We start from the raw sequence: 12,759 nt of genomic DNA on the forward strand, positions 1-12,759 counted from the left end.
ATCTACACTTGTTCTTCTCTGCTAACAGATCTCTAGACACCATCTTAGTATCTGTCTTAGAGACTACGGAATGTTGCCAAAGGTGTGTACAAGAGGTGAGAGGGACACCTCCGTCATATTCAGGCATATGAAGGGTGAGGTCTAGAGCACACTTATTCCCTACACAGTCAAGCAACCAGGGAAGAACTTCACCATCCACTCATAAAAGAAATACTTACTTCTGTTAAAGGTTCGTATAGGTTCAAAGATGCCATGTGTTTTAGCATTTGCCAGCACTTTGGATTCTGTCTTTTGCTCATAAATGTTAGCAGTATATGATGTATCTAGGCATTGCTTTGTGTTACACATCTTCCATGTCTCATCCAGCATTTTCTTATTAATATCATGTGTTCATAGTGCTGAAAAGACTTAAAATAGAAAACATAAAAATGGGAAGCTACTATATCTATTGCTTTTTTACAGTCACCTGGCTGTAATCGTGTAAGCATTATAAGTGTTTTAAGCATGCTGTTAAGACCAATGATGATGAATGCTGCATTAGATGTAGAAAAACAGTGCATATTTTGTACAAGTAACATTAGTATAACACTGAATAATACTAATTTTCGTGAGATATCTTCTTCAACTGCATTTTTACAGAGTTCTTTTCTGTTTTGACAACATATTTCTTTTTTCTCCTTCTCTTCAGCAATAATAGCACTTTTATTGGGATTTTTTATTGATAATTATGTTTAATATTAATTGAAATAATGCAGTAACATCCAGATTCTTACATCTGTAGGGGTACCTTGTTGGGCAGCAAAAAAACAGTTAAAATGCATAGACACTAACTTGAATAACTTACTGTTTAATTCACTGCATCTAAAGTGCTTTTAACTTCCTGAATGAAACATCTTTTGTTAATACTTGAGGGATACAATTTCATAACCCTTATTCCTTGTTTCCTTCGGTCTTCTGGGGACACCTTTCTACATTCTTACCAAAGTGAAAATATATTCTTTCTCTTTTTAAAATGCACAAGTTTGATGCTGAGCTAGAAATACAGCAAATAGTATTGTTCTCCTTTAAAAAACAATACTTAAACAAAGTCAGTGGTTTTGCCACTACAGTTCCTTTGTTAGGTTCTTAAATTTTGCAGCTGTGATGTTAATGCAGTTAGTATAGTTTATAGTTGACGGTTTGGGCTGCAAAGTGTGTACGCTGCTTTCAAAAACATTCAGTAAGATTATGGCATTGAGAAAACAACTCATTGAAGTCTGTGTAACATTAGTAACAGAAATGGCCATGATCACAAGCTGAGTTCATCTGACTGTCTTAGGCAGTATTGCCGCTCCTTTAGATTTAAGCACAGGTTTAGACAGGTGGTACAAATGGGGAGGAAGGAGGGAAAAGGAGACTGTGTGTTCTGAAAACTCCTTTGACAGACTGCTTCCTATTTCCTCTTTTCTCTCTTGCTCTTTTGGAAGCAAGAAAACAAGATACTTCTGCCCGCTTCTCAAATTAATACATTAGAACTTGATTGTGGTGATTTATTGTTTTATACTTAAGAATGAAGACAAGGTAGCTACTTATAGAAAGTGTCATATATATTTATCAATATTGTATCAATATTTTAACACAGAGTATTAATGAGTAGAAAGGAGAGGAAGAAATTGAAAAGAATGCTTTCATGTGTTCTGGACCAATCTGTATATTCAGGCTGCTAACATGAGAAGTATGCTCTGGTGTACATATGAACCTACTGCTCATCTCATTATTTACTTCACCATAAAACTGTATGTGACGTGAAAAATTAAAACTTAAAGCAAATACTACCAGCACTGCACTGCTGTTGTACTTTCCCCTTTCTTCTTCAAATGAAAGTGAGGACAATATAAAAGCCTAAATATTAGTATGTTAAAAATATTGACTAGATAGAGCAATCATGCTTTTTCCTAATCTTGAGTCTTGGCAAGCCCCAATTTAACCCCGATTTAGTGTAATCTAAATCCTCACCCTGTCTGGAAACTAAGCCTCAAATTAGAAATGGTAATCATGGAAATTTACATTGCTGCCCTTTGCAGTCCTTTAGTTTTTTATTCACCAGTTCAAAATATAATAGTTTTTCCTTTGTGAATATTTGCATATGGAAATATGTGGGATGCTGTATCCTCTTTGCTTCAGAATTCTAGCCTTTCTTTTTCAAAATAAATGATATCCTGCACTTAAAACACTACATTCTCTGCCTGTCTGAGTCCTCTCCTTATGTTAGAGGAGGGACATCTGGCAGGGATGCTTGGATTCCCTGCTTTTTTTTTTTCTTTTTTTAGGACATTGCTTTTTGTATTTTCCTTTACATTGCCAGTAAGCAGAACAGACAGACAGACATCCAAAAGTTCAATCATAACCAAATTTGGTTATGTTCAGATGATACGCTCTGCTCTAAGCTATGACAGTGCCTGAGTTCAAATCTGAGAATAAACCCTTATTTTGAGGCTTGGGTTTTCATGTAAGTGATGACTCTCCAAATGTTAACTCCTGTTGTTTGGAATGTCATTGTTAAAGGGGAGTGAGAGGTGTTTCATTGTTCATATGAATGAGACAGGTCACTTTGGAAAAAGCTTGCTATGTGCAGCCTAATTTAGCTGATTTCGAGAACTTCCAAAAGGTGCAAATTCCTTTTTCCATTTTCATGTCCTTATAAAGATATCTAATTTCAAAGGCTCAGTGCACTCATTTGTTAAAACAGAGAACTTATTTAAAGCTAAATGCTAATAATAATGAATGTTAACTGACTTAATGCAATGTGAAATTGCTGCTTCAACATTCATACAAATGATAATTCAGTCTAAGTGGCTCTGTGTTCTGTTATATAGACATTACTTAGCAATTTGCAGGGTAATTGCACACAAAGCTACTAAACAAATTTATTTTCTTTTGCATCAAAAGTTCTTTGCACATCTCTTAAATATATTTATGTATATTTATATTGAAGAATATTTGTAAAGGCATAGGTTTTGGTGGGATGGTATGGACAGCTGTTCTCTCAAATTTTTACCAAGTCTGATCATCTTACCGATGTCTTATTCCCTTTCCTTGTGTGGTAAAATTGTGTGGAATTTAAGAGAACTCTCAATCGATACCTAGATTTGTTCTTACAGTGTAGCTTTACTGATGTACACCACCACTAAGTAAAAGTATCCATCTCTATATGGCAACTTTGAACAAAGGCTCCAGGAAATAATTTATTGGGTGTTCATAATTACTTTTATTTGTCAAAATTTACCTTGTGAAATATTTCAGTATAACATTTATTAACTGGCACTTTTCTGTTATTTTGTATCTTTTAAATCTGATACAGTTTTTATGTATATTTAGAAACGGCTTTGTTTTTATTTTTCAGTTCACTAATATGCATAGTTCTTCAGTAATACAGAATACCAACTTCGCTGTAAAATGGTGATTTTAGTTCCTCCCTTAGTCTCTTTGATTTTGCTGTTCTTAATCCTGCATTCACTGCAGTAGGAGGAGGAGTGATTTTGAATAATACGGTCATGATGTCAAAACAGTGCAAATTATATGCTGCTGCCATCTGGAATAGTGAAAATAAAAGCTTTATTTACACTGTTCTTTGAAATAATAAACTTTATTGTGGCAGTTTATCTTCAGTATCTGTAATGTATTCTGGAAATGCTCCATGTGTGCCTTTTTATTCTGTGAGCTACAGAATGCCTAAAATTTGCCTGTGGCAAAGCTATCAGTGAATCCTGAAATAGATATTTTTTTTCTTCCTGAATAGAATGGAGAACCATCTTCCATTTGCAAAATGAGAATAATTGTTTCACTTAGGCAATATTTTTAAGAGGCACAGTCAAACACTATGAGTATGTATTTTAGTTAGGCAGATTACACAGATTTATCTGCAGGTTACTATTCATAATATGGAACATGGTTATTTCAATGGCGCAAATGGTTAATATGGAATTAAATACTTAACAGACATATTAGCCAGTTTTCTTGACAACTGTCCAGTCTTGAACCCTGGTGCTATTACTTTGCCTTTATACTCCATAACCCAAAACCAAAGTCATCACAATTTGCTTTGGGTACTTCATGTTTGCACTTCATAACCATATCATGGGAATATTATCATAATGTACTGTAACTGAGAAGACTGTTCACACCGTTCTGTCTTTCTTGTTAAAACATGATGCTGATGGCCAAAGTGATTCTGTAAGGTAGCTATGCAAAATTTAAGACTTAAGACCCAATCGGTTTCTAAAAGCTGACACTGTTCCTGCTGCCAGCAGGGCGTATGCATGATCTGAAAGTAACCTCTGACAGGAAAAGTAGTCAAAATGTTAAGAAGGTGTGGCACAAACACTGGATGAATATCACTGTCTTTCTCTTCATTTAGCATTGTTGTATATAAGACATGTACGTTTTTCATGAAGAGTCAAAGACATTGTACTGGGTTTAAAAAAAATCCTCTTCTTTCTTTGGATCCATCTTTTGTAAATACATAGTCTTGACAATACACCTTCAGTCTAATCTTGTGATGTCCCTGAAATCTTATGAAATAATTGCATCATATAAAAAAAGAGATTGCAACAGCACCTTTTTCCTTTAAGATGAGAGAAAACGTAGTTAAGTAATGAGCAGAACAGAGTTTATTATATATAGTTGTGGGACAGCTATGTTTTTTTCTGTCAATATTACTTAAAGGTAAGTATAGTTTCTTTTAAATTTTTCATATTTTCAGGGTACAGCTCCATCAAAGTTACTGTTCATATAAAACCACTAAATTTGAGTCTCTACCATAAATTCTGTTGCATTTATGAAGACAAGCTCAAATCTAGAACAGATTCAGCAGTGTGTGAAATTGTGTATTTTATATTGTCTTCGGGTATACTTATAATGAAATCCGAATGTAAAGGCTAATGTGCTTTTTCCAAACAAGTTGCTTGAAAGGGAAGCAATTACTGCTTTGACTAAACTTGCAGCAAGGACGTTGTTTACAGAAAACATAGAATCATAGAATCATAAAATGGCCTGGGTTGGAAGGGACCTTCAGGATCCTCTAGTTCTCTTTCTACAGTTTAGAGAGAAGGATGTTCCTTAGCACAGCTTCTAGGAGGATCTGTTCCATGGTCTTCCCAGGCATAGAGGGGAGGCTAACAGGTCACTAGTTCCCAGGGTCCTCCTTTCAGCCTTTTTTTAAGATGGGTACAATGTTTCTCCTTTTTCAGTCACTCGGCACCTGAGTGCCATGACTTTTCAAATATCATGGAGAGTGGCTTGACAACCACGCCAGCCAATTCCTTCAGGACTCTGGGATGCATCTCATTGGGTCCTAGAGATTTATGTACTTTGAGTTTCCTCACGTAGTTATGAACCTTACTTACAGTGGAGGGACTTTGGTCCCCCAGTCCCCATCCTTTTGTCCATCCTCTCAAGTGTGAGAAGAGAGGTTGCTATTGAAGACTGAGACAAAAAAAGTTGTTGAATACCTCAGCCTTCTCCTTATTCATTGTTACCAGTCTTCCAGCCTTGTTTATCAGACAGGTAAGCCTTCTTTGACCTTCCGTTTCTGGTTAACATACCTGTAAAAGCCCTTCCTGTCACTCTTAGCATTCTTTGCCAGATTGAATTGACTTTCACCTTGGCAGTCCTTGCTTCATCCCCACAGAACCAAACTTCATCTCTATACTCTTTCCAGAGTACCTGTTCCTGTTTGCACTACCTGTGCATTTCCTTCTTGCCCTTCAGTCTGACCAGCAGTTCCCAACTCACCCATGCTGGTCTCTTGCCTTCCTTGCCTAATTTCTTGTCCATGGGTATTGCCTCTTCTTGTGCTGTATGAAAGGATTCCTTAAAGATCTGCCAGCTCTGATCTGCTCCCTTGTCCCTGAGGGCAGTTTCCCAAGGGATCCTGCTGACTATTCCTTGAAGAGCTGGGATCTTGCTTCCCTAAAGTTCAGGGGCCTAACTTACTCTATACCTGACCCAAACTCCACCAATGCTTAATGGCTGTAGCCAGGCTGCCTCCAATCTTCAGGTTCCCAGTTAGCTTGTTTATTTGGTGCCCATCAGATCCAGTATCGTATCCCTCCTGGTAGAGCTGCTATCTGTTCCCTGGCTCAAGAAGTCATCCTCCGTGCTTTCCAGAGGCCTCCTGGGTTGCCTACAGCTTGCTCTGCTACTTTCCCAGCAGATGTCAGGGTGATTGAAGTCCCTGAGCGGGGCAAGAGCCTGCGGGCACGATGCCTCCTGTAGCTGGAGCTAGAAGGCTTTGTTAATAGGCTCCCCTTGATCAGGGACCTGTAATAAAAACCAACCACAAGGTTCCCTTTGTTGCCTTGACCTCTGATTCTTACCCACAGGCTTTCAACCTGCTGGTGGCTGTTTTTCAGAGACAGCTCTTCACACTCAAACCACCTCCTGATGTAGAGAGCAGCCCCTCTACCTCTCCTTCCTCCCCTGTCTCTTCTGAACAGCCTGTAGCCATTGATAGTCTCACTCCAGTCATGTCCCATCAAGTTTTAGTTATGGCAAGGATGTCATAGCTTTCTAGCATCACAGTGGCTTCCAACTCCTTCTGTTTGTTGCCTGTGCTGTGTGGATTGAATGAACAATGTCAAACAGGTTGAATACACAGAGAGAGTTTTCAGAAATACTAACAACCGTAATACAAAGCAAGGCAAAGCCACTGTGGATCATTCTGTCTTAAGGGCTCATCTGGTAACCACTCTTTTAACAGCCTTTTACGCTGTTCAGATCGTACACTGGATGAAAAATAACTTTTGTAGAGCTCTTGCAGCAACTGGAAATGATACTAGCATGGTACTAAATGCATTCTCTTAATACTAATAATGAAACACAGCACTGTTAAGACACCTAACAAATTCAAAGAATATGCTCTGTTTCTAAATCCCTTGTATCTGTCATCCTAAACAAAATATGTATTACATGTATAAGTAACTAAGCCACAAGGACAGAGAAATCTGACCTTTAATGGCCTCTCAAAATGACAGTACCAAATGGCTTTGGGAATGTCAGGTCTGATTTAAATTGTTGATGAATTGGAAACTAATTAACTAGAACTAAATATTAATTGGAAAGAGTGGTATATACTACAGTTTAGAGCCTAATGAGCATATTAAGGATCAGTAAAAAATATTTTTCTGTTCACCTCATGTAAAATTGTAGAAGTACCAATATATCAAAATTTTCTAATAGTTACTTTTCTGTTACCGTGGCTGAGAGGCAGTTCTTCAATGATTTGATCCTCAGTTCTCTTTCATAGTGTGTTTGATGATCTGTCAAACTTGGTATCATCAAAGCGTAAAGACAGTTTTATACAAATCGTGAATAAACTTAGACAGAAAAAAAACAATTAACATCTTAAAAACTAAATCCACTGTGATAAGCCCTCCAATTAGAAATTTCACTATTTCCCTGGTCCATTTGATGTTGAATATTGGCGTTTATTGCCAAATACCTGAAAACCAGGTTGGAAACAAGCCACAACTGTCAAAAACATAACAGTTCTGGGTATTCGAGTCTGTTATATTGTGATGTTTCTCATGAAAATTTCATGAAGAGCATTCATTCAAAGAGATTCTATGCATAAGGCAGATGGATGGAATTTAATTGCCCTTATTAAAAATAAGAAAGGGAAACTCTTTACTACTCCATCCTATTAGTATTCAGGATAAATTATCTTTGTTATACACTTAGGTATTTGCAAAAGAGACTCTGGGGGTTTCTGTATGAGCCAAGTAGGAAAGGAAAGGTCAGGTCATAAAAATCCTGTTCTGTGTCGCAAGTCAAATCTTGTTAATACCAAATACAGTTAATACCAAAGTAAAGACCTCATGTTTATAAGCAGACATGAAACATACCTTTCTTTGGGAAGAGCCTATGGCTGGTGAATTGACATTTAAGCATTACTAGTTCTGAAGAATTACAGAAGCTTATCCGAGAGTTGTATTTACTGTACCAAGGCCCTGGGATGATTGGTGAATCAAGGGTGCAGGTTATTTTTTTTCCTTTATTCTTCCAGTTGCAGAATGTGACATCAAAAGAAGCCTATGGACTAACATGGTACTATGACTGGTGTCACCATCAAAATTTTGGTTTTTCGATAACAGGATGGCCTACATGGCACCAGGCTTGCTAAATGCAGATGGGATTCACCTTTCTCTGTGGGGGGAAGAGGGTCTTTGGTCAAGGGCTGGCAGGACTTATTGATAGGGTTTTAAACTAGTTAACAGAGGAAGGGGATATCATCAGGTTTAATAGTGATAAGGTGATAACATGCCATAAGTGATAACATGCCATCCCACTCGTACCAGTTAGATGCCTGAGCCAGCAAGAGATGCTCAGAGCCTGGAGAGAGTATGTAGGTCAGCAGCAGAAGACCTGGACAGCATCAAGAAATTCCAGCCACTCCAAAAAGTCACCTTCATTGGAGGTGGGGCGGAGGCAACTTAATGCCTCTGGGCTAACACATGCAACATGGGGAATGAATAAGAGGAAGTAGACATGTGTGGATGTATGCAGGGCTACAACCTTATTGGCATCATGGAAAAACAGTGGGATGTCTCCTACGACTAGAGTGTTGAAATGGAAGGATACAGCCACTATACATCATATTTGAGAAGTCATGACAGTCTGGTAAAGTTCCCAGGAAAAGAGGAAACATGACCCTCACTTCTAAAAACGGAGATAAGGAAGACCCAGGGAACTACAGACTGATCAGTCCCACCTCAGTGCCTGGCAAGATCATGGATCAGATCCTTCAGGAAACTCTACATGAAAGATAATGAGACAGCCAAAATAATTGTTGACAGCCAACATGGCTTCATTAAAGGCAAATAGTACCTCACAAATTTGGTGTCCGTCTACAGTGCAGTTACAGCAGTGGTGGACAAGAGAAGGCAACAGAAACCGTCTACCTGAATCTGTGTAAAGCATTTGACACTGTCCTGTGTGACATCCTTGTCTGTACACTGCTGAGGCATGAATTTGACAGTGGACCACTTGGTGGATAAAAAATTGGCTGGATGATTGCGCTCAAAGAGTTGCAGTCAACAGCTCAATGTCTAGTTGGAAAGCAATGACACAATCTTCAGGGATTTGTATTGGGATGAGAACTATTTAGCATCTTTGTCAGTGACATGGAAAGTGCAATTGAGTGCACCCTCAGCAAGTTTCCCAACAACACCAAGATATATGGTGCAGTTGACATGCTGGAGGGCAGGAATGCCATCCAGAGGGACATGGACAGGCTTGAGAGGTGGGACCTTGTGAACTTCAGGAAGTTCAACAAGCACCAAGTGTAAGGTACTACACCTGAGTTGTAGCCATTCCAACCACAAATACAAGCTAGGTGGAGAATGGGTAGAGACTAGCTCTGGGGAGAAAGATTGGGTTGTTTGTGGATGAAAAGCTCAATATGATCCAGCAATCTGTACTTGCAGCCCAGAAAGCCAATCACATCCTAACCTGCATCAAAAGAGGCATGAACAGGAGGTTGAGGGAGATGCTTACCCCCTCTATTCTGTTCCTGTGAGACTCTACCTGGAGTACGGCATCCAGGTCTGGTGCCCCCAACACCAGAAAGACACTGACCTGTCTGAATGAGTCCACTGGAGAGCTACACTGGAGAGTTGATAGAGGTCTGGAACACCTCTTCTGTGAAGAAAGGCTGAGACACTTGTGGCTGTTCAGCCTGGAGAAAAAAAGGCTCTGGAGAGACCTTCTTCAGCCTTTCAGTACCTAAAGGGGGCTTTCAAGAAGGCTAGAGAGGGACTTTTCACAAGGCCAGGTAGTGATAGTAAAAGGGGGATTTGTCTTAAGCTGAAGAAGTATAGGTTCATCTTAAATCTTAGGAAGAAAAGCTGTACTGTGAGGGTGGTGGAGCACTGAAACAGGTTGCCCAGAGAAGTTGTGGATACCCTGTCCCTGAAGGTGTACAAGACCAGGCTGAATCTGGCTCTGAGTAACTTGGTCTAGTGGATGTCCATGGCAGAGGCGTTGAAAGTAGATGACTCAAGGTCCCAAACTATTCTGTGATTCTGTGGGTATCTACGTGCTACGTATTGCAAGCAGTTAAGTAGCTCATGGGCAACTTCACACCCCAGGAACTACAACGATTTATAGGCTGCACTTGCTTGCTATACATTTTTCAGAAAAGTCTGAAGACTTACTTAACTGTTTGAAAATGTGACACTTCTTCATGTCATTGTTCATGACATTGTTCAATTTCCTGCGTTAGTTTTATCCCCTAATCAATTGCATGTCAGTAATGACCAGTCAAGACATTTAATAATACATGTTTTATAGTTAATGTTGATCCTCTTTCTTAGATTTTTTTTTGCTTGTCATTTTTTAAGGGAAAAATTATTATTTTGTGATAAAAATATTTTTGCCATTGTAATGGACAGGGGAGCAAGATGATGTATTTCAAATAGATTATTTTAGCTGTGCTAACCTAATTTCTGAAAAATTGCCTGATCCCACTCTGCTTCCAGTGCTATTTGCTACCAGGTATCATATTAAGAAAGCTGGTTGCTCTTGTTCAGTATTTCTTAATATTTCAATATTGACCACACTAGGATATGGATTTTTGACCATATCCGAGTGTCTTAATAGACTCTATTGTGTCTAATTCAAGACCATTATGAATATCCTGTCACTTTAAGTTTGCTAATCTGCATAGCTCCAGTGTTTAGAATTTCTCAGTGCTTTGAAATCATGTAATGCACTCATCCTCACAGCACTTCTCTCTAGCAGTAAAGCACTATCATATCCGTCTTACAGATGGACAACTGAAGCACAGGGCCAATAAACATTAAGACCGACAGCAGATAAGTAATAATAGTAAAAGCAAGAAACATAACTTGGTTCTTTCAAGTCACTGGCCAGATTCTATACTGCATGATTGTATTATGCATTTGTATGATGTATAGAAAAGGATTTTTCCCTATTGTTGATAGACATGGTAATTCAATATATCACATAAAATAGTGAGGACTCGTGCAAGCAGAGCAACATCAGTGTTGTAAGGTACCATTGTATGAGTCTAATGATTATACACTATGCAGCATATCTCATGTGATTTAATGCATTTAAATAAGACACTATAAAGTTTGTAGCCAATTTTTATGAATTTTTTAATTTTTATCAGCTTTTTAATCAATGTAAGTTAACCAAAAATACTGAGCAGGTATCTGTTTTTTTCAGTCCTTACATTCAGTTCCTTTCAGTTCCTTATGAACAAACAATTAGGTGACCCCTGAATGTTAAGCAGGCTGATGATTCAGGCTTTCATGCAGTACTGTGTAACAAATGTGAAATCCTTCAACTTACACATTTTTTTTCCAGAGGATCAAATTCCTCGAGGTTTTCCCACCATTGATATGGGCCCACAGCTGAAGGTGGTTGAACGAACTCGCACAGCTACCATGTTATGTGCAGCCAGTGGCAATCCTGATCCCGAAATAACTTGGTTCAAAGACTTCCTACCTGTTGACACAAGCAACAACAATGGCCGCATCAAGCAGCTACGCTCAGGTAGGGTCTTGTTACTGTTTCCACCAACGCCCAGAGTTGTTCTCTCTCACTTTTTCTTTCTTTTCTTTCTCTTCCTTTTTTTAAAATTTTTATTTATAGGTAATAATTTCTCTTTCTCCTCTCCTTTTCTGTGTTACTAAGTGTGTTGTCCATGTCTGTGATGTTGTCATAGCTTTCTATAGAGTCTGTCTCTATATGTTTTGCAGCTTCTGTTTACTCCACATTGCTCACTGCTGTGACTGTATTTTTTGATAATTTTTTTCTTTACTGCTTTTGCAGTACTTGATGGATCCATTTTCTCCTCTTTCTTTCTTCTTTCCTTTTTATTTTTTTTTAACAAATTTATTTCAACATTGGACTTCATTCAGAAATTGCAAGGAGTACCAATGGTTATATTCATCAAAACCAAAACCTGCATTAGACACTTCAATTAAAATTTAAAATGTGTTTTGTGCTATCTTTTCCACATTTGACTTCACCAAAGATTAGCCAGTTTGGACACATCTTCTTTCCTCTCACGAATACACAAAGCACAGTACTTCTTCCCATGCAGATTTATACCTTAAAAAAAAAAAAAAAAAGGAAAAGAAATCTTTGGATAATCTGTGGAATAAAGTTGGGGTTTTTTTGCTGGCTGAGCATTTTTCCAACACATTTAGCCACAGTAGTGTGCGCCCACGCTAAAGCTTTATGAGTCCTACATTTTCTGGATCTACAGAAGTCTGCTTTTGGTGTAGAATCCAGCTTTTGCTGCTCTCTCTCTTTGCCCCTTGCACCTCCCTAGCAGTTCTTTCACTCTCCTCCTGCCCTAGTTTATTCTTTTGCTCTCTTTAGATTAAATAAAAGCAACAACAACAACAACAACAAAATCTTGAGATTTATCAAGTTTAAAGCTTGTCCCAAAGTAAGGTCATTGGGATATAATGAGCTTTTTACTTTGACAATTGTAGTAGATATCGTTGTAGAATCTAAGTTGTTTAATCACGTGTCTTCCCAGAATTCTCAGCTTTTGACCTGTCCTGTGATGTTAAATCGTCTTGTTAACTGACTTTTTGCTTGTTGTCAGCAGAACTGTGTAAATTAACCTTCTGTTAATGTAAATTAAGATTTTTTTCACATGTGACATAGATGATTTAGTATATAAAGTTTTAACTGAAAACTTTGTACCAAATTATAAGGAATATAATAATATTTTTATGC

At 38.1% G+C, this 12,759-nt stretch overlaps 1 protein-coding gene across 30 annotated transcripts in view; it reads left to right on the forward strand.

Annotated features, from left to right (window-relative positions):
- PTPRD (protein tyrosine phosphatase receptor type D) overlaps window positions 1–12,759 on the forward strand; it is a 313,470-nt gene that overhangs the window by 165,003 nt on the left and 135,708 nt on the right. For all 30 annotated transcript variants that reach the window (XM_039381989.1, XM_039381990.1, XM_039381992.1 and 27 more), the window contains exon 5: window positions 11,371–11,559. In XM_039381989.1, coding sequence (XP_039237923.1) covers window positions 11,371–11,559 — 189 coding nt within the window. The remainder of the gene's footprint in view (window positions 1–11,370; window positions 11,560–12,759) is intronic.

The sequence above is a fragment of the Pipra filicauda genome, unplaced genomic scaffold, assembly GCF_003945595.2.
Source record: "Pipra filicauda isolate LSUMZ 115617 unplaced genomic scaffold, ASM394559v2 scaffold24_size8852520_pilon, whole genome shotgun sequence".
NCBI lineage: Eukaryota > Metazoa > Chordata > Aves > Passeriformes > Pipridae > Pipra > Pipra filicauda.